Consider the following 26285-nt stretch of genomic DNA (forward strand, 5'->3'; position numbering starts at 1 on the left):
TTTTTATAGACTTTGAAATGATTTCAAAATACAACTGATAATCAGACATTTTTAGTATCTTGAGATTTTTATTCACCATGTCAATTCCAATTGATTTTAATTTCACAAAACAGCAAAATATCTTTTTACCAAAACTTTTTAGCATGGAGCATTTTCATCCGATGATAAAATGATTCATCGTTACAATTTCAGACATTTTTAAACTGTTGCATGGTATAAAAAAAGGGAAACAACAATCTGTTAAATTATCTAACGCAGGACCATCAACCATTTTGTCCAACACATAACTACTAGGAAAGTCATAATTGACAATACAGAAATAAATCATCAAAATAATCTTACTACAAAAATCAAGTAATTTAACACTCGACAATATAGCATGCCAAAATAAAACCAATGACGTCAATGGAGAAAACAGACTATCCTTTCATTATTCAGTGTTAATTTACAGCATAAGGGAAACAACCTAATACTTGATGATATAAAACCCCAAGACTAAACAAATGTGGAGGTGGTAAACTTTGTATTAAAAATCTGTCACCTGTCAATATTTCCACAATCCAGAAAATTTTGTAATGCATACATGAACAATTATTACATCCAGGAACATCTGGCATTCATGATTTCAATGATCTCTCCCGTTTTGTAAACAACCAGATTTTCAAGATGGTCATTTTAATTACATTCATGGGTGTGTCAATACTGATCACAAACACACACAATGATTTGATTTCCATCCTCTTATACAATGATTTGAATATTATAAATTAGAAGATAAACCATGCCGGAAATGAGTCCAATTTCATAAATATGATCGTCAAATGGTGTGGTCTTGCTAATCTAATAAATATATTTGTAGCCCCTCCTTGATTGAATAGTCAGATTTTTTATTAATGGTGTGTGTTTTTCTGGTTTATCTCAGCTGTCCCTCTATCATAAGTTGGAAAAATTTGTGTCAACCTCTGAATCAATGTGTCTTAACTGAATATAGACTTTGCACCGTATTGATGCCATATAAAAAAAGTTTGCTTCTTTAAGACCTATTAAAAAAAACTACTCTAAAACCGCTGTCATAAAATTATAAATTCTATACTGTTAAATATGTAAACTAGTTACGCACCACAGAGTAATAGATGAATTCATCGTATTTCAAAAAAATCTCGTGCTGGTACGAGTTCCGGCTAGTGATTATGAGTTCATGTCATACTTGTTTCCGAATAAAAACAATTCGCTCTAATTGTTATAAACTTACCACTTATGTATATAGTTTGTATTAAATTTTGAATTTATTATTTATGACATATTATCTTCATCATGTCGCAAGGACTGATATGAAATCTCTAGCTTTAAATTATTTGAAATACTGATTATATACTCAATATCATGAAATTAACAATGAATGCTGTTTATATAATTTTGAAAAATTTTAACTATGCATGAGCGTTTGACAGAGCATTTAAAGGTTTTTAAAACATATTAGGCTCTTAAATGATATGATACGATACAATGCAAAATCTCTAGCAGTTCAATTCTCGTAAGGCTGCGAAAAGAAGTCTTCTTGTATCTATCGATAAGGCATTAAAGCTATGACATTGGAATTTCACATTCAACTATGAGAAGATAGTTATTGAAATATGAGTGATCACTATATTCCATTCCGGTTTTTGTTTGTTTGTTTGTTGCTTTAGGTCTCTTCCAACACAATTGAGGTTATATGAGAGACCGCTGAAACAAAAAAACAAGCAATCTAACAAAAATAGTACAAATATAAATCAAAATCATAACCTAAAGATATCATAATCTAAATTATAAATAACCAAGAACAAACAGGCAGAAGATTCACAGAAAAAAAATATCCCCTGTCAAAAAAACAATCACAAACCAAAGAAGCAGGATAGGCTAGTAAAGAGAAGAAGAAACGACATCACTATCGGATCGTACACCCATGCAAACATCATAGGTATGTGATTCAAGGGTGATGCTCCCATCCAACCACCCGCAATATTCCATTCCGTGCGCACGTGTTGACGTGTATATCTTCACAACCTTCCAATGGATTTTATAGAAAATTGGATCAAACACTAAAATTGTTAGTGACATTAAGCCAATTTTTTTTTCCACCGGTTACAGTATCATACTTTGAGATTTTTTCTTCTTTACAGTATATAAAAAATGAAGGGTTTAGGATGAGTGAAGAAATGGATGGTTTACAATAACAGTATTATAAGCAGTGAATTATGTTGTGATTACGATCACTGAACTCTCCACAGGCTTGCCCAGGGGTTTACTTTTCACGAAAGGTTTCAATTATTTCTCCAGTGAGGCGAAGCACGGAATTCTTTTTCATAGCAATATTATTAATAGATTGCCCACAACCAGGAACTTAGAATGAAGAGGACAAATTAATGATTATATCACTTTGATTATTCACTTATTGTATGTGAAAACTGCGGTTCATTTGAAAAGTTATACTGTACAAAAATTACACGGATAAAGAAGTTTAGATTCAGTGACAATTCACATTATCACATTCAAAGCCCCCTTACCCTCTACCCCCCCCCCCCCCCCCCCCCCCCCCCCTGTCCTCAGTGAACATAATTCAAAATGGCAAACATGTATCCTGCTCGATGGGTGACCAGTGGGTTTTGTGCGACCTTTATAAGTTGTCTTGTTCAACAGTTGGTCAGGGATTATGTCTTTATGAAAGGCATTTCTCCTTTTCCTATCGAAGATGGGCGTAAAAATTTGGCGGATTCCCTGTTTGTTTGTTTTTATTAATATCAATGTCTTTGTCCAAAAATGTATAAGTACTTCACGAGCTGCTTGTGTCATCCAATCTATTACATGTTCGTTGTCCACCAGGGAAGAGATAAATTATAAACGCTGTTAGCATTTTTTCAACTCTGTTAGGTACTGTTTAAATTATATCTATTGTAACACTATTTCAAACAACCCAAAATTAATTGCTAAGCTACGCCACTGAATGCAACTTTGTTGTGAATATTTTATCAACAGGAAAGAGAATCAACACACCATTACTGTAAACATTATAAAGATTGAGTCATATTTTATTGCAAACGATAAAAAGATCAAAGGAATTGAGCATTGTGAGAAAATTGTGTGGTCTATCACTAACAGTAGTCAAAATTTGTAATGTCACTTAAAATATAAGCCTGCATGCAAAAAACAATGGCATAACATTTCGCAACTTTGAAAGAATGTGTGATATTCCGTGTACACGGTACTTGGAACGGACTATAGTGTGGAACGACGTGGTAAGAAAAGGATCCTATACAACTTTGATATGTATATCATCCAAAGATGTATGGACCTGGGTGAACGTAAACATACATCCGATAAAATATTGGACATCTGATAGTTCTGGCAATCAAAACAAATGTTGGAAGCTCGTTATGTGTGTTCACTTTCGTTTGTATTCATTAGTAATGTGTATGATAGTTATAGAATGTAGATTTGTGATAGTTAAGGATTGTCATTCAAATACTGTATGTTTATCGTTCAAGTATCAATTAACCGGACATTCGATTTTAACGAATTGCTTCAAAATGGCTAAGCTGAAAATTCATAATTTTGATAATGTAAATCTTCTATGAGTTCCGATCCTTACCTGTTATCGATTTTAACATAGCTGTAATAAGCAAAATCCTTTCCTATTGTTTTAAAATTCATGAAAAAATACTTTTTAATTAAGACAAATTGATTAAGAGGTTTATACAAATTTTTACAGCTGTGCAATGAGGGACAGCTTAGAAAAAGAAGAAACGCACACGCCACTTATTAAAAATCTGACTTTAATTACTTTGAGTTTGTTTGGACATCCGTAAAATATGGATGTTGCAAGCTGTCATCTGCTGACAATCGATCAGGTGGGTAACATACCAAAAGTTTCTGTAAAATTAAGAAAAATCATGGGAGGATACACATCAAAAAATATATAATACTGACAAGGCATATAACTCTAATAACAAATAATATTAATAACAACTGAAAAAGTCAAAACCTGAGTGTACCTTTAATAAAGTTTGCAGATGACACCGCTCTTCAAGGCCTTATAACAAATGGCAACAAAGTGCTTATAGGCAAGAAATTGATAGATTTGTGTCTTGGTGTGATGCCCACCACCTACAGCTTAACATAAGAGAGACAAAGGAGCTAGTGATTGACTTTAGGAGAGTGAAGGAACCAATAGAACCATTAAAATTAAAGGACCAATTCGTCCAGCAAGTTCCTCACTACAAATAGCTTGGTGTAATGATTGATGACCGGCTCAAGTGGATGAACACTTGAAAATAATTAAACATAAGATGTGCAGGCGTACTTATTTTTTTCAAAACTTTCTCAGTTTAGAATAGATAAAACCCTTTGCACATTATCTTATAAAGCAGTAATTGAAAGTGTATTGTCATTTTGTTTAACAGCTTGGGGAGGAAATTGCTTAGCAGTGGAAAGGAACAAAATAAATTCAAGTGTTAAAAAATCCATTAAATGCGATATAATGATGTTGACAATGTCGATCATTTATATGAGAAATGTTGTATGAGTAAAATAACTAAAATATTACATGATCAGCACCATCCACTTAGACCATCAGTTATTATGTCAGGAAGGAGTGGTCGCCCTTTCTCTATTTCAATTAAAACAGAGAGACACCGAAAATATTTTCTGCCGTCTTGTATTAGGCTTTATAATAACAAGCAATAATCATTTTATATAATTATCTTCGTTTTTTTTCTTCCAAATAATGTAAATATTAATTTATCAATTTATGTGTTTTGCAATCTTTTCAATTTTCAATTTACAGTGACAATTTTAACAATTTTACAGTGTTGAAATTATTCATATATAAGGCACAACTGGCTGTTATTTATTTTACTGTGTAAATTATAACACAATTGGACAAAACAAATCCTTTTTGGGATGCAATATAGTATTATCATTATCATTATTTATTTTTATTTTTTTTTAATTATTAGACTAATAACTAATTCAAATTCCTTAGTTTAATTTTAATTTTTAAAATTTTTAAATGAGCAACCAAATGAAATTTTTCTGTTAAAGCTAATAACAAACTATATGTATTATATTTAGAATAGATTCCACATGAGGACATGGAACTCTGTTTCACTTCAAATGCAAAGATAAGGATGCAGTTGGTGTACTGCATGAAGTTTATCTGCCGAACTCAAAGAACATGAAGAGAATTTTATTTTTAATCTGTTTATAATTTTCGGCACTAGTTTTTGGGGTTGTTAAAAAAAAATAAAAGCAACATTACCTGTAACAGATCTCTTCCTTTGGAATTGAGTTTTGGCACAACTTGTTGCCAAGTAGTGCTTACATGATAAATGGGGAATGGCTGAAATAAAGGGAAATAAGTTTGCTTTTATGGGGTTCTTTTAAGGGGTTACGGCGATTGCAACACATTAAGGCCAGTTAAAAGGAAGACAATGAGTAGGTAAAAAGTTCTAGAATTACAATTAAAGCATCCAAGAAAAGGTAAGACAAAGGGGAATTGGTTCAAATAGAAAATAGATGTAGATTCCAAGAGCACACAATCAAAGTACTTAGTTTGAGATCACCTAAAAGTCTCATCCCTACACAAGCACAGGTCCCCACACTCAAATGTTTACAAATCATATTTAATATGTAAATAAAACATAATACACTGCATAACAGAGAGATGACTTACAATACAAAAAATATCATCTCCCAAAACTAACTATGTATTTGACTGTTTCCCTTCCAGCCAGGGTATCTGGCCAGGGCCAGGACAAAACCAAGTAATCCCAATCCAAGACAAAGAAAACAGATATCGGGAGATAGAAGACACAGTAAGTGCCTCCTTGCCCACTGTGGGATGTCAGGAACCCCACCCAGAAAGGGAATTTAGGAGTAGATAAGTTTAAGCTAACCACAAAGTGAAACCAGTAGCATACAAATCAAACCAAATGAGCTTATTTTAAATTATTTTTCCCAATTTGACTCCCAAACATTGAGGAATCGTGATCCTATAGAATATCCAGCAGTAGTCCTGAGCAGAAAAGGAAATAATGAGACATTCCCATTTATGACAATATACCTTCTTATTATTAATATTGAGTCCTTGGAAAAGGCTCTTTCCTCACAGTCTCTCACCGTAATCAGGTGTAAAATGAGTACCTGGCCATTAACAGCATTGTCTTTGTCCGAAAAATTGTAATATCACCTAACAGCCGGCATGTCCCGTCCTACATGTTAAATGTTGCTGTTGACCAGGGACCCCTTGTAAAGTGCTTTGAGCACATTTGGTGGATATTGCGCTATATAAAGCTCAATTTACAACCAAAAAAAATTATTCATTATGATATAGAAATTACAATTTTGAGGACTGAAATGACATTTGCATTTAAAGGAAATTAACGATAAAAAAAAAAAAAAGAAATTAATGAAAGTGGTTGACCGTATGATATAATGATTTTGATGCTTGAGGTTATTGGGTACAAATTGATATTTAACAGAACGAAAAAACAAACTTGAGCTTTTATATAGGGCAATATTACCTAAACATGCTCAAAGTGCTTTACAATGGATCCCTGGCCAACAGTAACACTTAACATGAAGGATGAGACATGATGCCAGTTAGACAGTATTACAATTTTTTTTTTCCGACAGAGACAACGCTGTTAATGACCAGGTACTCATTTTACACCTGAGTACGGTGAGAGAATGTGAGTAAAGGGCCTTTTCCAAGGACTCAACTATGAGCCGCTTAGAGCCTATAGAAAATTGGTGGCTAAACTGTATTGAGAAGAGTAGATAAAAGTTAGGAAGATTCAAAAGAAAATACATACTCTGTAGTTAGGAAGTTGAGTTATGCCTGGCCATGTATCTTCCGTTGGAGTACCAAGCAGTCTGAAAGAACACCAGGTAAAAATAGAAAATGTAAATGAAATAAGTTGAAAGAATAAGCTACATCATAATACCATGTCAAAAATAATTCAAAACAATGGGAAAGAGAACATTCATGACAAAAAAATCAAAAAGAATTGATGAGTGGAAAAATATCACACTTTAAAAGAAACCGCACTTCCTTGAATGTAAAAAAAAGTCTTTAAATTTTGTAAAAGTAAAATATTCTTTCTCAAAATTCAAAATAAAATTATGAATGATCAGCACTATGTTCGAATCGATAGCATAACATAATACATCAACCTCCTATGAAAATCATACTATCTTAAGTTATCATGTCTTCATTTCACCTACGTCTGTTTTCCATTTCATGTTGCTTTATGGACTTGTCCTAGAATAATATTGCTTAGCTTTGCCTTACCCTGTCTGGGATCCTTAACCAAGAGGTAACAATAAAATGAGTTGTTCCTTTTATGGAAGATTTTTTTTTTTTAAGTGTAAACCATCTCTCTGTATTTTATTATGGATATATATGTATACATATTTCTTAGCATTAGAGTGTGCCCTCTTAGACAAGATCTTGCATTTGTGTCTGGATTGACTTTTTTGCATGGTCTCAACCCACTACCCCCCTCCCCCAAGTCACTTAAAGCCTGATGGCCTATGTAGCATGACTGTATCCTGATTTCTGTAATATTAAATGGGCAGAAAAGTTATTTGCTACCCTTTGGACAGGATACTAGTCTGAAATTCACTACTTTCTACCACACCAAAAAGATTTAGCCACCCAAGCAATCATGAGAGGTGAGTATTCTACAAAGTTATTGCAACCTCCACCAAACCAAAACAGAAAAAAAAAACCCAATAATTTCTTTATTTGCTTTTATTGTCTTCTTTAATTTCCAAGCTCCAGTTTGATCCAGGAATCTATATTTGCCTTTTCCCTATATACTACATTATTACCCTCCAGTAACTTATTTATTATTCTTACATATTATGTTGAAAGCATTAGAATAATTTAGAAAACAAAGTGGCACTTCGAGGTCTGTTTTAACCAATATCCAAATCTCCAGATCATAACCATTACAAGCATTGTTTTCCAAAAATGAGAAAATAGCAATGTTCCTTCTATTTTAAGACATTGGAAAGAATCTTCATGTATATTTAGGCTATTCATAAACTACCAGTGGGGGCATATTCCTCTGCAATAACTTAATAAACACAATCAGATTCTCAACACTAACTACAAAATCGGTAACTAGATAACGATGGATGAAACAATCTGTTTGGCTTAGCAAAAATTCGACCTCTTGCCTTTTATTTAGCAATAAATGGACATCAGGAAACAAATCAAATTTAAAAAAATATCATGGATAAATTAATAAAATCAACACTTGATTCAATGAAAACTGAGGCTGGAAAGTAAAAAATTACAGGTCGATGAAAAGCGATAAAACTAAGGTTTTTATATGGCAGTTCCATCATTAAAATTAACTCATTTGCTGACTCAAAATATCAAACAAAATAACAATATTGGCAGGGTATTTTCTTGTTTTAAACCATTTAAATCACAAAATATGATTGTACTTATATAAAATAATCAAGTGGTTAACGTGAACTACATTCTTTTTAGTGATATCATTCGGGAATCTCAGTCAGATCGCAATGAGTCCGCTGTTCCTTGATCTAGCCTAACATAAAAATTTCGATCGCTCTCAAAGCCAAAGAGCTTTTTAAAAATGCAATGATTCAGCCATGATAAAACAACATTAAAACAAATTGATAAAAATAGAGACAGGGCGCTTGTCTATCAGATGGATCTCGTTTAAGATTTATATCAATAAAAATTTTCTATCATTTGCCACTTTTTGTTGTTAAAGTGGTACAGGAATAAAGTTTGATGATACCAAATCTGGCTTTGTACCTTATTTGATGGCTTGAGTACCAATTGTTGAATTGTCAAATTTAGAAAATTTATGACGCAAAAAACGTGTTTCTTTGTAGCACCCACTAAAAGTTACTATGAAAAAGATGTGAAATTAGTTTTGGACCCATGTCTATTTTTCTAAAAATACTAAAAGTATTTTCATTAGTTTTCCTCTAAAATTTTGATTTATAAATCTGAAACTGAGGGAAACAATATGAATGCCAAATGCCATCTCTCTCCCTCCCCATTGGCATTCTCAAAAACATTTTTAATTAAATATACTGATATCATAAGTAGCACATTTGCAAAAATAAGGTATGTAAAATGTGTATCTATTTATATTTGTTATCCTTATGCAAATACTTTTTAGAGAGTGGAACAGCTTAATCATCAGTTACTTAAAATGCAAAATAGTGTACAGATTGCATTACTGTAATCTTAAGTATCTTGCAAACTCCTGAATAATTTTTATATTATTATTACAAAAACCTCGATATAGCATTTTAGTAAAAACCTTGTTTAGCAGCATCAATATGGCGATAATCGGCAATTGAAATCAACACTTGATCCAGAAATTTTTGCTTTTTTTCCAATCTCTGTGATGCCTTACTCGGCCCTTAAGGCTAATAATAATACAGCTGTGTTCATGCCAGTCCAGCCTGGATAAACTACAAAGGGACAATGGCATTTGAGGCCTATAGTCAGATTTTTAATAAGTGGCGTGTGCTTTTCGTCTTTTCTCAGCTGCCCCTCAATGCACAGCTGCAAAAGTTTGTATGAACATCTGAATCAATTTGTCTTAATCAAAAATTATTTTTACATTAATTGTGAAACAATAGGAAAGGATTTCGCTTATAACGTATATCTAAATCGATAACTGGTAAGGATTGTAACTCACAGATGATTTACAGTATCAAAATTATTACTTATCCATTTTGAAGGAATTCATTAAAATGGAAAGTTCGGTTAATTGAAACCTTTACGATATACATTCAGTAATCTGATTATTAAGGCACGAATGGCAATCCTTAACAATGAGACATCTACACAAATTTGATATTGAAAATGAAAAACATAAATTAGACAGGGCTTTGGAAGATGAAATGACTATTGAGGTCAGTGAAGAGGAAACGAGATTCGTATTTTCGAAACTAAACGAGAGGAAGGCTGCTGGGCCGGATGGATTGAAAGGAAAACTATTAAAAGAATGTGCCCACCAGCTTTCTCCCATTTATACACATATTTTTAACTGGTCCCTCCAATGCGTTTCGATCCCTGAAATTTGGAAAACTTCAAAAATTATTCCTGTTCCAAAAAAAGAAAAACTTGAAACTATGAACGATCTCAGACCTGTTGCACTGACTTCAATAGTCATGAAATCTTTAGAAAAACTTGTTCTTGTTAAAATTAGGAATCAGTTTATGCCATTGAGTGATAGTCATCAATTTGCTTACAAACCAGGATGTGGCGTAGAGGATGCCATTTTGCTGTTTACAAACAACATCTACAGGCATCTAGATCACGCTAGGAGCTATTGCAGATTGCTTTTTGCAGATTTTTCTTCAGCGTTCAATACAATGCAACCTCAGTTGGTTGTTCAAAAATTGACTAGTCTGAATTTAAACAAGTATATAATTGCTTGGGTGCTCGAATTTCTTACGGAGAGAGCACAATATGTTCAATTAGGACAAAACAAATCTTCCTGTATAACTACAAATACTGGGGCTCCTCAAGGTTGTGTATTGTCCCCTGTATTATTCACAATATACACGAATGACTGTAGAAGTCAAAACCTGAGTGTACCTTTAATAAAGTTTGCAGATGACACCGCTCTTCAAGGCCTCATAACAAATGGCAACGAAGTGGCTTATAGGCAAGAAATTGATAGATTTGTGTCTTGGTGTGATGCCCACCACCTAGAGCTTAACATAAGCAAGACAAAGGAGCTAGTGATTGACTTTAGGAGAGTGAAGGAACCGATAGAACCGTTAAAATTAAAGGACCAATTCGTCCAGCGAGTTCCTCACTACAAATACATTGGTGTAACGATTGATGACAGGCTCAAGTGGGATGAACACTTGAAAATAATTAGGCATAAGATGTGCAGACGTACATATTTTTTATCAAAACTCTCTCAGTTTAGAATAGATAAAACCCTCTGCACATTATTTTATAGAGCAGTAATCGAAAGTGTTTTGTCATTTTGTATAACAGCTTGGGGAGGCAATTGCTTAGCAGTGGAAAGGAACAAAATAAATTCAAATATTAAAAAATCCATTAAACGCTATATAAATGATGTTGACGATGTAGATCTTTTATACGAGAAATTTTGTATAAATAAAATAACTAAAATATTAAATGACCAGTATCATCCACTAAGACCATCAATTATTATGTCAGAAAGAAGTGGTCGCCCTTTCTCTATTTCAACGAAAACAGAGAGACACCAAAAATCTTTTCTGCCGTCCAGTATTAGGCTTTATAACAACAAGCAATAATCATTTTATATAATTATTTCTCATTTTTACTTTTTAAAAATATAAATATTAATTTATTTGTTTTGCAATCTTTTCAATTTTCAATTTATAGTGACAGTTTTAACTATTTTACAGTGTTGAAATTATTCATATTATAAAGCGCAGCTCTGGTTATAGAGCTGCTCCTTTTTTATATATATACATCCTATTTCCATTGTATTTTTATCTTATGTGTAAATTATAACACGTCTGTACAAAAAATTTCCTTTTGGGATGCAATAAAGTATTATTATTATTATTATTATTATTATTATAACTATGTATTATAACTATCAATACACATTACTGATGAATACAAATGAAAGTGAACATAACGCACTTTCAACATCTTTTCGATTGCAAAATTTATAGAAATAGCATGTGTTTTTGCCAAAGAGAATTACATAAATTTAATGTAAACAGGTCAAAAGTAGAAATTTATCAATTTATGATACATTGTTTTCACATAAATATGTACATGTATTCAGCAATAATAACAACTCCAACAACACCACAACCAACAACAAAGACATACTGGATACATCAATAATCACATTGTAATGACGAGGATGAAGAAAAGGAGAAATGAAATGACTATGGAATGATTTTGTGGCATCACTCTATCCAATGAAATCTAATTTTCCTCCAGTTTGCTAAGGTTGAAGCATGACTTTTACCAGTCTTCCCTTGTTATATCATTTATTACTCATCGGTGAGAGTAAATTTGGTGTTCCACCTCTCATCTTTCCCTTTACTTGTGTTCAAATGAGCTCGATTGTATTGCGCTCACAGTGATATGGGGGAAGTCGTGCAACCTCGTGTCAAAACTCATTGATTAGACAGTCTGCTTTGAAAACTGTTTCTTTTTTAGTATAGTTGAGCCTTTGATAAATAGTCAGAATATGTGGTGTTTTCTGATGGGAGCCATGAAATCATATCAGTTTTTTATAGTTGTCGAAGTTGGAGCATTGAGGTGATCATGGGCCACAGAATTGTAGCATTGTCCAATGCAATACAGTTGGGTGCTTCGAGGAAATGCAACAAATGGTTCTTTATCCAGTCTTCAAACACCTCTGCATTGACCCCAGAATGATAGTCTCTACCTTCCAGATGATGCAGAAAAAAAAATGGTATGGCATTCTCCTAAACCCCCAGTATCTTCACCACCTGCAAGAATATCAATGATCCTCTGTCCAGAACTCAAGTTCACCCAGTTCCATACATCTTTGGATGATATCCATGTCAAAGTTGTCTTGGATCCTTTCCTATCACGTCGTTCAACACTGGTGATCTCTCCGTCGTATTTCGATAATCATCTTCTCGTTGTTGATTGTGAAATTCCAATTCCATAGCAGGCCTCTTTAATGGCTTATCGATAGATACAAGTAGATTTCTTTTTTCGCAGCTTACGAGAGTGTCATATCGTATCCTATAGGTTAAAAGCGTATATGTTTTAAAATCCTTTAAGTGTTCTGTGAAACGTTTGTTCACAGATACAATTTTTCTAAGTTATATAAGCAGCATTCATCGTTAATATGACAATATTGAGTATATTATAATCAGTATTTCAAATGATTTAAAACTAGAGATTTCATATCTGTAATTGCGACATGATGTAGATAATAAGCAATAAATCATAAATTCAAAATTTAAGGCAAGCTACATTAGTTATAAGTTGATTGCAGTTAAAGCGAATTGTTTTGATTCGGAAACAAGTATGACGTGAACTCATAATCACTAGCCGGAACTACATGTCAACACAAGATTTTTTGGAAAATCTATGAATTCATGTCATATTTTGTGGTGCGTAACTTGTTTACATTTTTTAGAGTGTAAAATTTCGAATTTTATGACAGTGGTTTTAAAGTAGCTTTTTATAGGTCTTAAAGTAAAGAAGAAAACTTTTTTGATACGGTCCAAAATCTATATTCAGTTAAGACAAATTGATTCAAAGGTTGACACAAATTTTTACAACTTTTGATAGAGGGACAGCTGAGAAAAACCAGAAAAACATGCGCCATTAATAAAAAAATCTGACTATAATTACAATGAAAACACAATGCATCGAAGAGCTTAACTTCTATGTCCTTTGACATCAAAGGTAATTAATGTGGTATGAACGTGTCTAATTTTAATCAGTGGTGTGCATTTCGCATCAAAATCAAAATACATCCCATTTTTCCACCATCTTTGAAACCCCTGCAATAACAACATGATTTACCAGGTCCTGAGGATGTCATTATTCAGGGGTTGCACAGAGGACCGTAAACCAAATAACATATTACAACTGCTCTATTTTACAATGAGGATTATCCTTACTTGAAAATCCTTTTGAGTTGATCATCGTCATCATTGCCAGGAAACAATGGCCGTCCTGCATTTGCCAATTCTGTCAGATTGATACCATACACCATAAAATGTTTTTTTTAATATATCTAAATAACATACATCAATTTACAACTTTTTTTCTGTTGAATTGATCAAAGCTCCATGATTATAAGCCAAACTCAACGTGGTCATGTACACATTTGCAAGTCTAATTGATAACTGAACATAATCATGGACTTGTTTCAACAATGTTATAATGGACAATATATTGCATTGATTTCAGAGTATATCCTTTACCTCAATGAGCCCATAACAATTTTGGGTTATCAGACCTGAAAATAAGTACACATCGGCCAAACTAATAGCAAAACAAGAATTCATATTTGGACAATGACAAAATACCAGATAAAAAAAACACAACATTTTTTATTTTTTTTCAGTTTAGGAAAAACTACGAAATTCAGTCGAACTACTAAATTCACTCTCATTAATAAAAGTATATTGATTTAATTCAAATTTCATCATTTTAGAAATTGATTTCTCCTTTGGGAGTCCAATTTATCATGTCATTAATCTAGGTTCTCGAGTCCCAATGAGTAAAATTTAAAATTTGATTCCATATCACTACCTGCAAAGATACAGCCTGCTGACCACATGTCAATTGATGTAGAATACATTTTTGCACCAAATAAAACATCAGGAGGTCGATACCACAGTGTCACAACCTAAGGATAAAAGTCATTATCAAAATTTCATTTTAGAGACAGAATAAACCTGAAACTTTGATGAATTCCGGTTAGTGATTATTCTTTGAAATAATAACTTACAAATGTTTGGTCAAGATTAGTGTGCCCTCTCATTATCCTAATTCAAAATTTCATGGGGCAGACAGAGAGAGAGAGAGAGAGAGAGAGAGAGAGAGAAAGAGAAAGAGAGAGAGAGAGAGAGAGAGAGAGAGAGAGAGAGAGAGAGAGAGAGAGAAGAAAAAAGTTAAGAGAGAGAGAGAGGAGAAAAAAATAAAGAGAGAGAGAGAGAGGGGAGAGAGAGAGAGAGAGAGAGAGAGAGAGAGAGAGAGAGAGAGAGAGAGAGAGAGAGAGAGAGAGAGAGAAGAGAGAGAGAGAGAGAAAGAAGAGAGAGAGAGAGAGAGAGAGAGAGAGAGAGAGAGAGAGAGAGAGAGAGAGAGAGAGAGAGAGAGAGAAGGAAATATCCATTTTAAAAAAAAAACAGATGTACAACTTCAGATGTACAACCACTCCATCATGCTAGTTTTCAGCTCTGCTACGTTGATCTACTATTATGCTTTATGTGTGATTCAAGTTATTCCTACCAAAAACCGATTTTGCTGATAATCTAATAAGCCACGGATGCCCTTTGCTAAAAAAAATTTTAAAGCCTGAATATGTTTCTTGCAAAGGTCATATATAAAGATATTTCTTACAAAGCTTCTCTTCATCAAATGGTATCACCCCTAAATCATAGAAAGGTATACATATCCATCTAGCTTCAACTTAACCTTTGCCTTTAAACAACAACTCTTTTAAAAGAGCTATGTGGTCTTGTGGTATGACACTCGCTTTCGGTATGGAAATCACACAATTAATTACACACCTTCAATTATAAAAAACAGCCACGAAACAAAAATGTTGAAATAATTTGATTCAGCTAATCCCAACCGATAAGTGGAGGCCTTACTGCCTGTGGCTCTACCTACAATGTGCAAAATCATTACTCGAAATGAATTACTTCAAAACATTCAAAATCAAGTTACAAAAATATATGTAATTTTCAAAAATTACAAAAACTATTGATTCATTTTTACCTCAGCTGAATAAAATCGAACAGGAAAACCAAATGCTCTGGCAAGTCCAAAGTCTGCTAATTTCAATTCTCCATTCTGAAATATTTAAAATGAATCCATCAGACAAATCCACATTGACAATAACACATTATAACCAAACTGCAATGTGATTAATCTGATTACTTTATATTGATATGACTTAGGGCAATTAAGAGGCTAAATCAGTAGAGCAACCAACTCACATGACAATAGACCTACTCCATGTGCTCAAAGAGTTTATTTTTGTTGGGGTTTTTGGCCTCTTTCTCCAACCAGTACTTATGTGGGAACAGCTGTGTCAGGAAGAGACGAGTTTTGTAATAGTCCCACATTCTATAGGTAGCAAACAATTGTTACTGTCCTTTTCTTGCTTAAAAAATCCAGAATAGAACCCAGCTCTGAGTCTTATGGTAAGAGGGTCGTCTTTTTTTTTTCAAATTAGGTTTACCACAAACAAAGTCAATATCATTGCAATATGCAGAACAAAGAGTAAATCTATTTTATTTAGGCAATGTATCAATACTTATCTTAAATTATTTATTTTCATCATCATCATCAATACTATTATTATTATTATTATTATGATTATTATTATGATTATTATTATTATTATTATTATTATTATTATTATTATTATTATTATTATTATTATTATTATTATTATTATTATTATTATTATTATTTTCATTATTATTATTATTAGCATGTGTGTGTGTGTGTATGTGTGTGTGAGTGAAAGAGAGAGAGGGAGAGACAGAGACAGGAAGAGAGAAAGAGAGAGAGAGAGAGAGAGAGAGAGAGAGAGAGAGAGAGCGAGAGAGAGAGAGAGAAAAGAGAGAGGGAGAGGGAGAGACAGGGAGAGAGAAAGAGAGAGAGAGTGAGAGAGAGAGAGATAGAGAGAGAGAGAGAAACAGAGAGAGAGAGAGAGAGAGAGAGAGAGAGAGAGAGAGAGAGGGGGGGGGGGAATGGAGAAAGATCAGGACTATGAGTTCTTTAATCACCTTGTTGATGAGTAAATTCTGGGGTTTTAGATCTCGATGCAATACATTATTACTGTGACAAAATGCTATTCCCCGCAACAATTGGCACATGAAAGACTGAAAATTGAAAAAGGATGCATAGTTTGAAAATATCATGTTATCATCACAAACAAATTGAAAAATATGGAGACTTTTTGTATTTTTATCAAATCGAAATTACATCTCTTAATTGATCAAATAAAATATAGGCAGCTTCAAAACTGATCAACATTTTAGCACCCTTATTTATGTGACCTTGCAAAGTCTCCAACATCGACTCAGAAGCCTTTGGCCACTTAAAATAGGCACAAAATTATCAACACGGAAATGTAATGTAATGAAATGTGTAGTAGACTAAATATCTCAAGGGATTAACTGAATTCTTGTCTACTGAATGTGATATCACTATGCACTATAATGCATACCTTTACAACATCAAGATCAATTTCTCCATTACAAGCATCAAAATATTTTTTGAGATCTTGATCACAATATTCAAATACAAGAGTTAGCTTCCTCTCACTATGTACAACATCATGAAGTCTGGAGGGAAAGAAAATGGAACAGGATTTTTTTTTCTGCAAATTTTATGAAGTAGATTTTTAGTTCAAATACACGGATGACAAACAATGGCAGCTTTTTTTTCCCTAATAGAGTAATTTAAGTTTCATACTTTTATATCCGGTCCTGCTTGTATACTATAACTAAAGCAAATTGAGATATATCTCTCCTCATCTGAGAATTTTGAAATTCCACAATTAATGTCTGAGGAAAAAAATGTTTATACTTCCTTTTCCTACTTATTGTCAATTTGACAACGGCTATGACTTTAAAGACAATTAATTTAAAAGGGAAACTTAGATGTATCACAAGAAACAAGAACTATAACAATAAAAAATGATGATGATGATGACGATGATGATGATGATGATGATGTTTTTGTTTATAAGGGTTTTAAGTTGCTTGCGTCACATTAGGTAATTTCAGCGCCAGTAAAATTAAAAAGGAAGAAAATGGGATAGTCAAGAAAGTTATAGATGTACAATTGAAAGCACACAAGAAAAAGTAAGACAAAGGGGATGGATCCAAATAGGGAATAGCTGTAGATTCCAATAGCACACTATCAGTGTACTTCGTTTGAGATCACCTAAAAGTCTCATCCAGACACAAGCACAGGTCCCCACCAAGAGGAACACACTCAAATGTTTACAAATCTTATATATGTAAAATAAAAAATAGTACAGTGCATAACAGAGAAATGACTTACAAAACAACAAATATCATCTCCCAAAACTCTAACTATACATTTGACTGTTTCCCTCCCAGCCAGAGTATCTGGCCAGAGCATGTTGGAAAACAGATATAGAGGGATAGAAGACACAGTAAGTACCTCCTTTCCCTCTATGGGAGGTCAGGAACCCCACCCAGATGATGATTATGATGATGAGGAGGAGGAGGGGGGGGGGGAGGAAAAGAAAAAGAAGAAATAAACAAACAAACAAAAATAATAAATACATTTTTTTTTTTTTTAAATACCTGACTACATTTTTGTGCTTGAGTTCTTTTAGGAGGCAGATTTCTCTTAGTGCAGAACTTGGTACACCCTGAAAATAATTACAGTATCATTCAGAAGAAAAAAAAACAAACAAACAAGCTTAGGGGTGTGCATTGTTTCCCTCACACAGCAAAATTTCTGTTCCAATTTACATTTAACAAAACATCAAAGCTAAGAGGTTGATAAGATTTTCTTTTTTGCAGTGAATTAATAATTGTCATAATATAAAATAAAGTCATGAGGTCTGATTTAGATTATTACTATTCAAGGAAAACTTTTTTTACAAAAATAATATGGTGAATGTGATGTTTGACAAAAAAAATCCAATAATCAATAGAACCTCATCATCATCATCAAGACGAACTCTTTTCAGAGCCACGATTTCAAGAGTTTCTCTGTTCTTGGCTTTAAACACTGTCCCATATGTCCCTGAAAGAGAAGTGAAACAAAAATAATGTTATATTTAACAGTCAATGTTTCGTCTTAAATTTTGTGATGATTTGTATTACAGTTATCTTTCTAAACCAGTTCTGTCCTCTTAAATTTAGCAAGAATGCTCATAATCGAACTGTGCTTAGAGGAGGATTCTGATTTTTTGCTGAGTCACTATCTGTAATGTCTGATTACAGCCTAAATATTTTTCTCTTCTGTGTTTCCATAACTGTTTGCATTAGGTTGCATCGTTGTCGTCAGTAGAGTCGCAGGTTCAAGCGCCCATCGCCGCAAAGTTTTTAATATCTTTGGTCTTGCAGCACTTTTCTACTCACTTATCCTTTACATTGGATGATCTCAAATTTCGGAAGATCATAAGTAAAAATATGACTCAGGATTGGTATCCCACCCCCATTCCTTTCCTGATTATATGTTTTTAAAAACTTTAAAAACTCCCCATGTCTCAGAAAGAGAGTTAAAGGCAGCATATATTTCCACCAAAGTCGGTAGGTTTGTGAACTGATCTCAGTAAGCAAGATAAACTTATATTACAAGGTTAACTATTAATAGTCCATGTTAAATTTTAATAAAAGTGCTGAACACTGAAAGAAGAAGAATGATACAATGATACAGAGGCTTTTAATAAAATGTTATACTCTGAATACCCGACATGACATCACAAAAACAAACAAGCAGAAATCCAGTGCTTCACAGACATAAACTGTTCCCAACAACACAGTTGAGAACAACAAACCAGAACACACAATATGTGGGAGGCCTTCCGAAAGCTCCTCGTGGCTAAGGGAAACAACCCAAATATTCCCTCAACTAACCCTAAGAAAAAATAAAACTTTTAACTATCCCTAATAGGAAAACAAACACCCTCGCACCTTTACACCGCCTTTGCGCGGCTATTTGGTCTAGTGGTATGGCACTCGCTTTCGGATCGGAAGGTCCTGGTTTTGAGCCTAGCACTCGGCGCATAGTTGAGTACTTGGAAAAGGCTCTTTACTCACATTCTGTTTGTTTGTTTTGTTTGTTTTTAAGGGTTTTACGGCGCTTGCAACACATTAAGGTCATATCAGCGCCAGTAAAAAGGAAAAAAATGGGATAGTAAAAAGTTCTAGAATTACAATCAAAGAACCCAAGAAATAGTAAGACATAGGGGAACTGGGAACAAATAGGGATCAGATGTAGATTCCAAGAGCATACCACCAATGCACTTAGTTTGAGATCACCTATAAGTCTCATCCAGACACAAGCACAAAATCCAACAAAGAGGAACACACTCCAATGCTTGCCTTGTACATTAAAAATACACAGCCGTTTATTACACTAGAAATCTTTCACTTTAGTTTACTACCGCCTCACCCCCAATGGGAACGACCCACCGTCAATGACGGGGAGACCACCGTGTGGTTACGTCATAACAGATGTCCAGAACGTGAAAACTGGCCTATATTTATCCCTGCACCACTTGGATTTCATTGTCAGTCAGGCTATAGGACAGATTTCGTAAAATCGACATTTTTACACTGCAATTGCTGACCATACACTTCTTCCATATTTTTCTATTTTATATGGATATAACAGCCACATTTTCATCTTTAAGACGCAATTATTTTCATTGATATCAAGAAATGGTGAGTATACTTTATTCTCTCTTGAAAAATGTATATTTTTCTCTTTAAAATTAACCTGAAAAATATTTTTAATTGTTTAAAAAATTCAAATTGATGTTATCTGAGTTTTGTTACCCTAACACGTGGTAGTAAATATAAGAGTAATAATCTACTTTTAATATAGTATTTATTTCAATGATTTGTAATGACCGGTTTTTGCACAATGAATGTGTAAACACATCTTGTCTAATAACAAAATAGTCCCGTATTCAGGCAAACTCCTGAGACATAAGAACACGAATCCAATTGTGATGATAACGTTATTGTTGTTGTTGTTTTATGGTGATGATGATGATGATGATGATGATGACGATGATGATGATGATGATAGCGCAGTTATAGTAGTAATCATAGTAGTAGTAGTAGTAGTAGTAGTGGTAGTAGTAGTAGTAGTAGGAGAAGTAGTAGTAGTAGTAGTAGTAGTAGTAGTAGTAGTAGTAGTAGTAGTAGTAGTAGTAGTAGTAGTAGTAGTAGTAGTAGTACACACACACACACTCAGAGAGAGAGAGAGAGAGAGAGAGAGAGAGAGAGAGAGAGAGAGAGAGAGAGAGAGAGAGAGAGAGAGAGAGAGAGAGAGAGAGAGAGAGAGAGAGGGGGGGGGAGCGTGTGTGTGTGTGTGTAAAACACGTGTACGTACATTTTTAGCATGGAACGATTTTTATTGCTTGTTCAGTCAAGTTCTCATGATTTCTCTGTGAAAATTGAACTTTAAACCTATAACTTTCACACCAATTTGCCATTCCGTCTTCACGATTCGCACCTTCCCTCGATATTCTTCTACATCGCCCGTTGGTACAGTCAACGGGCGTGAGAAAAGAGGGTAGATAGATATATTATAACATCAAAAAGCGATGTGATCAAAGGTGGCGGATGATTGTGTAACATCAAAAGCCCAGTGGACTGCGCTACAAGGCCGAAGTTTCGAGGGGATATGTGATTTGAGTGGGAGGGGCTTATTTGACTTTGCCGATGACCGACTGGTGGACGATTGAAATTATAATTGTCCTTTTTCAGCAGCCAATTGGAAATGGGTAATTGTAAACATCTGATTGGCGCTTCATGGATAGAAATCAGTTTGGAGGTCATGGGATGAATTTGCTGGAGAGATGGAGTAAATTTGAAATGAATTGAACGTAATTTGGGGCGTTGTCTAGGTGTCAAATAAAACTCTCACAGACCGGTGATAAATCCTTTTTTTTTGGCTGCAAATGCTACAGTAAACTTCTTTCTCTATCTTATTTTTGCTAAAAATATTTCAGAGTTGGTATATAGGTGGATTCCATTTTGAATAACGGGCATTTAGAACTATATTTTAAAGGAAAATTATTACGTTATTATTATTAGCAGGCATCTAGGCGATCACTATCGTATTATTACTAACAATCAATAATATTATTATAACTCTTATAATTACAATTATGATTATAATTATTATTATCATCATCATCATCAATATCAATAATAACTAATGATTTTTTTTCTTTACTCAGATGAATGGTCATACTGAAAACAAGCATTGTCTCAATGCAAATGGACTCTGCCGAATAAGCTGTGAAAGGGCTCAAATGAGATATGTGGTCAAAAAAGCATTTCATGCAAACTGCTCCAGAATTAGCAAGTGAAGTTCCACCAGTGAAAAAAAGAAAACAGAACGTTGTTTAATTAGAAGCTGTTTCTGTGAAATGTAACAATCAGCTGTTCCTTACAATAATCGTGAGGTTTTACGTATGTTAATAAAAAGTATTAATATATAAAACGTGTTAAGATCTAGACGTCTATACAAAGTTCAAAGGAATACTTATAACTTATCTTTACCTATGATTGTCAATTTATTTTAAAATAACAGTTCACTTTGATTATCTGATCATTAATCCTCCCCCCTCCCCCCCCCCCCCCCCCCCCCCCCCCCCCCCCCCTCCCTCCCATCTTTTTCAATGCATTTATCACGATTTTTTATTGTAAAAAAATGGATATTATTTATTTTTTTACTATTATTATTATTATTATTACAGTGGTGATCAAGAGTAAGATAAATACACTAATATTATATGATTATTACTAGTATTAGTATTACATCGATATCACATGTTTCAACTGATTCACAATGATCATTTCTGTAATCCACGATGCTTCGGTTGATCAATAAGCAGACCATTTTCAACAAATTTCCATTTTAAATAGTATTAGCTATCTGGTAGGCGTCCTTTTTTTTTTGTCGCAGCACTGGAGAGAGAGAGAGAGAGAGAGAGAGAGAGAGAAGAGAGAGAGAGAGAGAGAGAGAAGAGAGAGAGAGAGAAAGAGAGAGAGAGAGAGAGAGAGGTGTGTGTGTGTGTGTGTGTGTTTTGGTGTGTGTGTTGTGTACATAAAACTAATTTATGCAACGTTTTACCACGAAACAATTTTCATTTTACCACCTCAGTTTAATCTCTCATCAGTTCTCTCTGACAATTGAACTTTGAACCTATAACTTTAACACAGCTACGTCATTCCATCTTCACGATTCGCACCTCATCGCGATATTCTTTTATGTTGACTCGTGGTGCAGTCAACGGGTTTGAGAGAAGATAGATATTGAGTGACATCATCAAAAGCGATGTGATCAAAGCTGGCGGATGGTTGTGTAACATCAAAGACCATTGACTGGTCTACAAGGCCTATCATATTCTTGGGTATGTGTGATTTGAGTAGGAGGAGCTTTCTTGACTTTGCTGATGACCGACTGGTGGATAATTGAAATTAGAATTGTCCTTTTTCAGCAGCCAGTTGGAAATGGGCAATTGTAAAAAGCTGATTGGACGCTCATGGAAAGAAAGCAGTTTGAGGGACATGGAAGGAAATTGCCGGAGAGCGTGGAGTGGGGAGGAGTATAATTAATATAATATAATATAAATTATATTGAATGAATCGATAGTAATTTGGGGCGTTGGGAAGTTAAATAAAACTCTCGGAAACAGGTGATGAGTCAATTCTTCGGTCGCAAATGATTCAGTAAAATTCTTTATTCTTTCTTTCTTTCTTTTTTTTTCATTTCCTTTCTGTCAGAGTGGACATATAAAGGCGAATTCCAATTTTTTTTTTTAAAACGGGCATTTAGAACGATATTTTAAAGAGGAATTATTGCGTTTACCAAAATTAGCAGGCGTTTAGGTGATAGCCACTATATTATTTTCATGAAAATGATCATTATCATCTTCATCATCATTATTATTATTATCATTATTATTATTATTATTATTATTATTATTATTATTATTATTATTATTATTATTATTATTATTATTATTATTATTATTATTATTATTATCATTATTATTATCATTATCATTATTATTATTATTATTATTATTATTATTATTATTATTATTATTATAGTTTAGATCTATACAAACGTCAAAGGAATGCATATAACATCTTTTCCTAAGAATTGTCAATTGCCATTACTAAAACCAGTTCGTTTTGATCATTTGATCACCAATCCCTACAATTCGGTGATTACGCATTTTTTAAATTGCTGTCAAAAAAGGATATGGCTGTACAGGTGAGCGGATATCTCAACAATGCTTCATTACAAAACGACTTTGATTATATATTTTTACTCTGTGAATATTGATGATTATTGCAGTATTTCGCATTTATTTGTATAAACTCAGATAACTATGTAATGTTTGATTATATCGTTTGAAGTAATTAAAATTTCGGACCCATTTTTATGGTTATTTCCTATAAAATCTAATCCAAAATGATCTACTAAAATTATACCAAATAAAAGTATGTAAATCACTAGTTATGACTCTAAAATATCTTATTGCAACATCTAATAGCATCTTTACTATGCCACTTTGAACTTGAGAAAAAAATCGTCAAAATAGGAAAAGTTGCTCAGTCGCCCTTTCGGTACAGGCCGTGACTCGTCATCTGTTATGAACTAGCGTCCGGCAAAATTTACCTGTCGAACTAAAGTGAAAGCAGTAAACTGCTGTGAATAACAAATATAATAACACATAACAGAGAGATGATTTACAAGGAAAAAAATATCATCTCCCAAAACAATAACTATACATTTGACTGTTTCCCTCCCAGTCAAGGACTCCGGCCAGGGTCGGGACAAAACCGAGCAATCTCACACCACGACAAAAACAGAAAGCAAGTTGGAAAACAGATATAAGGGGATAGAAGACACGGTAAGTACCTCCCTGCCCACTGTGGAGGTAGGGAACCCCACCCAGTACTCACATTCTCTCACCGTACTCAGGTGTAAAATGAGTACCTGGTCGTTAACAGCGTTGTCTTTGTCAGAAAAATTGTAATATCGCCTAACAGGCGTCATGTCCCGTCCGTCACCTTGTAAAGCGCTTTGAGCACATTTAGTGGATATTGCTCTATATAAAGCTCAATAAAGCTCAATACAATTTTTAACATCATTTGGGAAGGAAAAAAAACAGTAAGTGAGCGGATTCGAACCAATGCAGCAAAAAGAAAATGAAAGGTGGTCTAACCCATTGAGCTGTCAATACACACCGACATCTGTGTAACTTAGAATTCATATATAAGTGCTAGATAATTTTCCGCCAGTTTTGTTTCATTGTTTTGATAGTTATTTTAATCTCTGACTCTGATTTGGATATGTTGTTGAATCTAGTTTTGTGGAAGTGTGATAATAAATTGTATTGTTTTGTATGAGGAAGACAGGAAAATGGTAGGTGTGGTCGGATTTGGGGCAAACAACACCTAAGCCTAGGGATTCGTCCACGAAATAAACAAATCCCCCGACTATTATTAATATCCCTAAAATTGTGGTCAGAATGAACAAATTGTAGAAACAAAAGAAGATCAATAAAGTTAACAGGTAGTGAAATTTTTAATGGTAGGTGGATTATGAACCAATTTGATGGAAAAAAAAAAAACAAAAAACAAAGGCGGAATTGCCAGTTTGACGTTTTCAGTTCAAAGTGTCACTTACATTTCATTTTTTTGTTAAATGATGCCATTTGAATTTTTTTTTATTAAAAAGCTTTATTTATCATTTGAGCACTATACTATTTACTTTAATTTTGTGTTAAATATCACTAGATATTTATATTAACTGATTTGAGACACAAATTACCACTGGCATTTTTTTCAGATTATTTGATATTTTTCACGCCTAGTTTGGCCTTCTGCATTACATTTTTCAGCCAACGTATATGTGTATAGTAAAAAGCCTGGTCTTTACTTATTGCCAGAAACAGTCTGTGTGTATAATAAAAAGCCTGGCCTTTTCTCATTGCCAAACAGTGTCTGGCAATAATCGTACACCGTTATTTATTGACAGACATGATTTGAATCATGAATGTCTGCTGGCAATAACGACAAATTCTCATTACTATTACCTTCACCAATCTTTTCCAGTTTTTCATATTTCTGCATGCTTATAATAATAGTCAAATCACTGGAAAGAAAAAAAGTAAATAGATTCGACGATGTTTATTTATGAAAAGGAAATAATCAATGAGACTGTGATTTATTGATATTGATAAGTACTCTAGCAGTCTCCATTCTCTTGTTTAGTTCGGAGTTCGGTTCAGTCGTGTACATTGTGTTTCGTTTCTTTCTTCTACACTTCCAAGAAAATAAATTTATGTAAATGTTTCCTCCTAAAATTAAAGTGTACAAATATATTTCCCCCAATTTGATTTATTACGACGGGATTTTTTAATCATTATTACCTATTATCCAATCCTCAAATAAAATGTCCTCCTTATAAGAGGCGTGAATTGCAAAAACAAAACAAAACCGAAAGCTAAGTTGAGTCCTTGGAAAAGACTTTTCTCACATTTTACTCACTCGGAAAGACTACACTTCGTCCAACAAATTCGGTGTTGCTTTTGGCCTTAAACCCCTTCTGACACATTTTAGCACATTTAATTAATAATGGGCTTGGTGAAAGTTCTTTTTTCTCTCCAATACAGCAATATTGAAAAATCGCCAATGTTATTCGCATATACGGTCCATTAACGTTGGTGATCGCATCTCACCAAACTATGACTGTTGTCAAACGAAATTGATATCTGCAAGATAAATCGATATGTTGTGAGAAATAC

General features: G+C 33.6%; 1 protein-coding gene across 2 annotated transcripts; it reads right to left on the reverse strand.

Annotated features, from left to right (window-relative positions):
* Positions 1–48: 48 nt before the first annotated feature.
* Positions 49–25802, reverse strand: LOC144964819 (cyclin-dependent kinase 5-like). 2 transcript variants are annotated; one of them, XR_013643931.1, is made up of 12 exons: positions 25575–25802; positions 18432–18520; positions 18073–18140; positions 16962–17079; positions 16519–16614; positions 15500–15574; positions 14309–14405; positions 13672–13741; positions 6852–6912; positions 5297–5377; positions 1997–3909; positions 49–1645 (listed from the first exon to the last, which is right to left on the reverse strand). XR_013643931.1 is itself a non-coding variant. In XM_078899468.1 (11 exons), exons 1-11 carry the CDS (start codon positions 25609–25611, stop codon positions 3817–3819), a joined length of 885 nt encoding a protein of 294 aa, XP_078755594.1. In that variant the 5' UTR covers positions 25612–25802; the 3' UTR covers positions 49–3816. The 2 variants fall into 2 exon arrangements, 1 of the variants encoding a protein (XP_078755594.1); XM_078899468.1 differs by having other exon boundaries at positions 49–3909.
* Positions 25803–26285: the final 483 nt, after the last annotated feature.

This window comes from Berghia stephanieae, chromosome 2 (genome assembly GCF_034508935.2).
Source record: "Berghia stephanieae isolate SIO BIC M18660-M18661 chromosome 2, UCSD_Bste_1.3, whole genome shotgun sequence".
Lineage (NCBI taxonomy): Eukaryota > Metazoa > Mollusca > Gastropoda > Nudibranchia > Aeolidiidae > Berghia > Berghia stephanieae.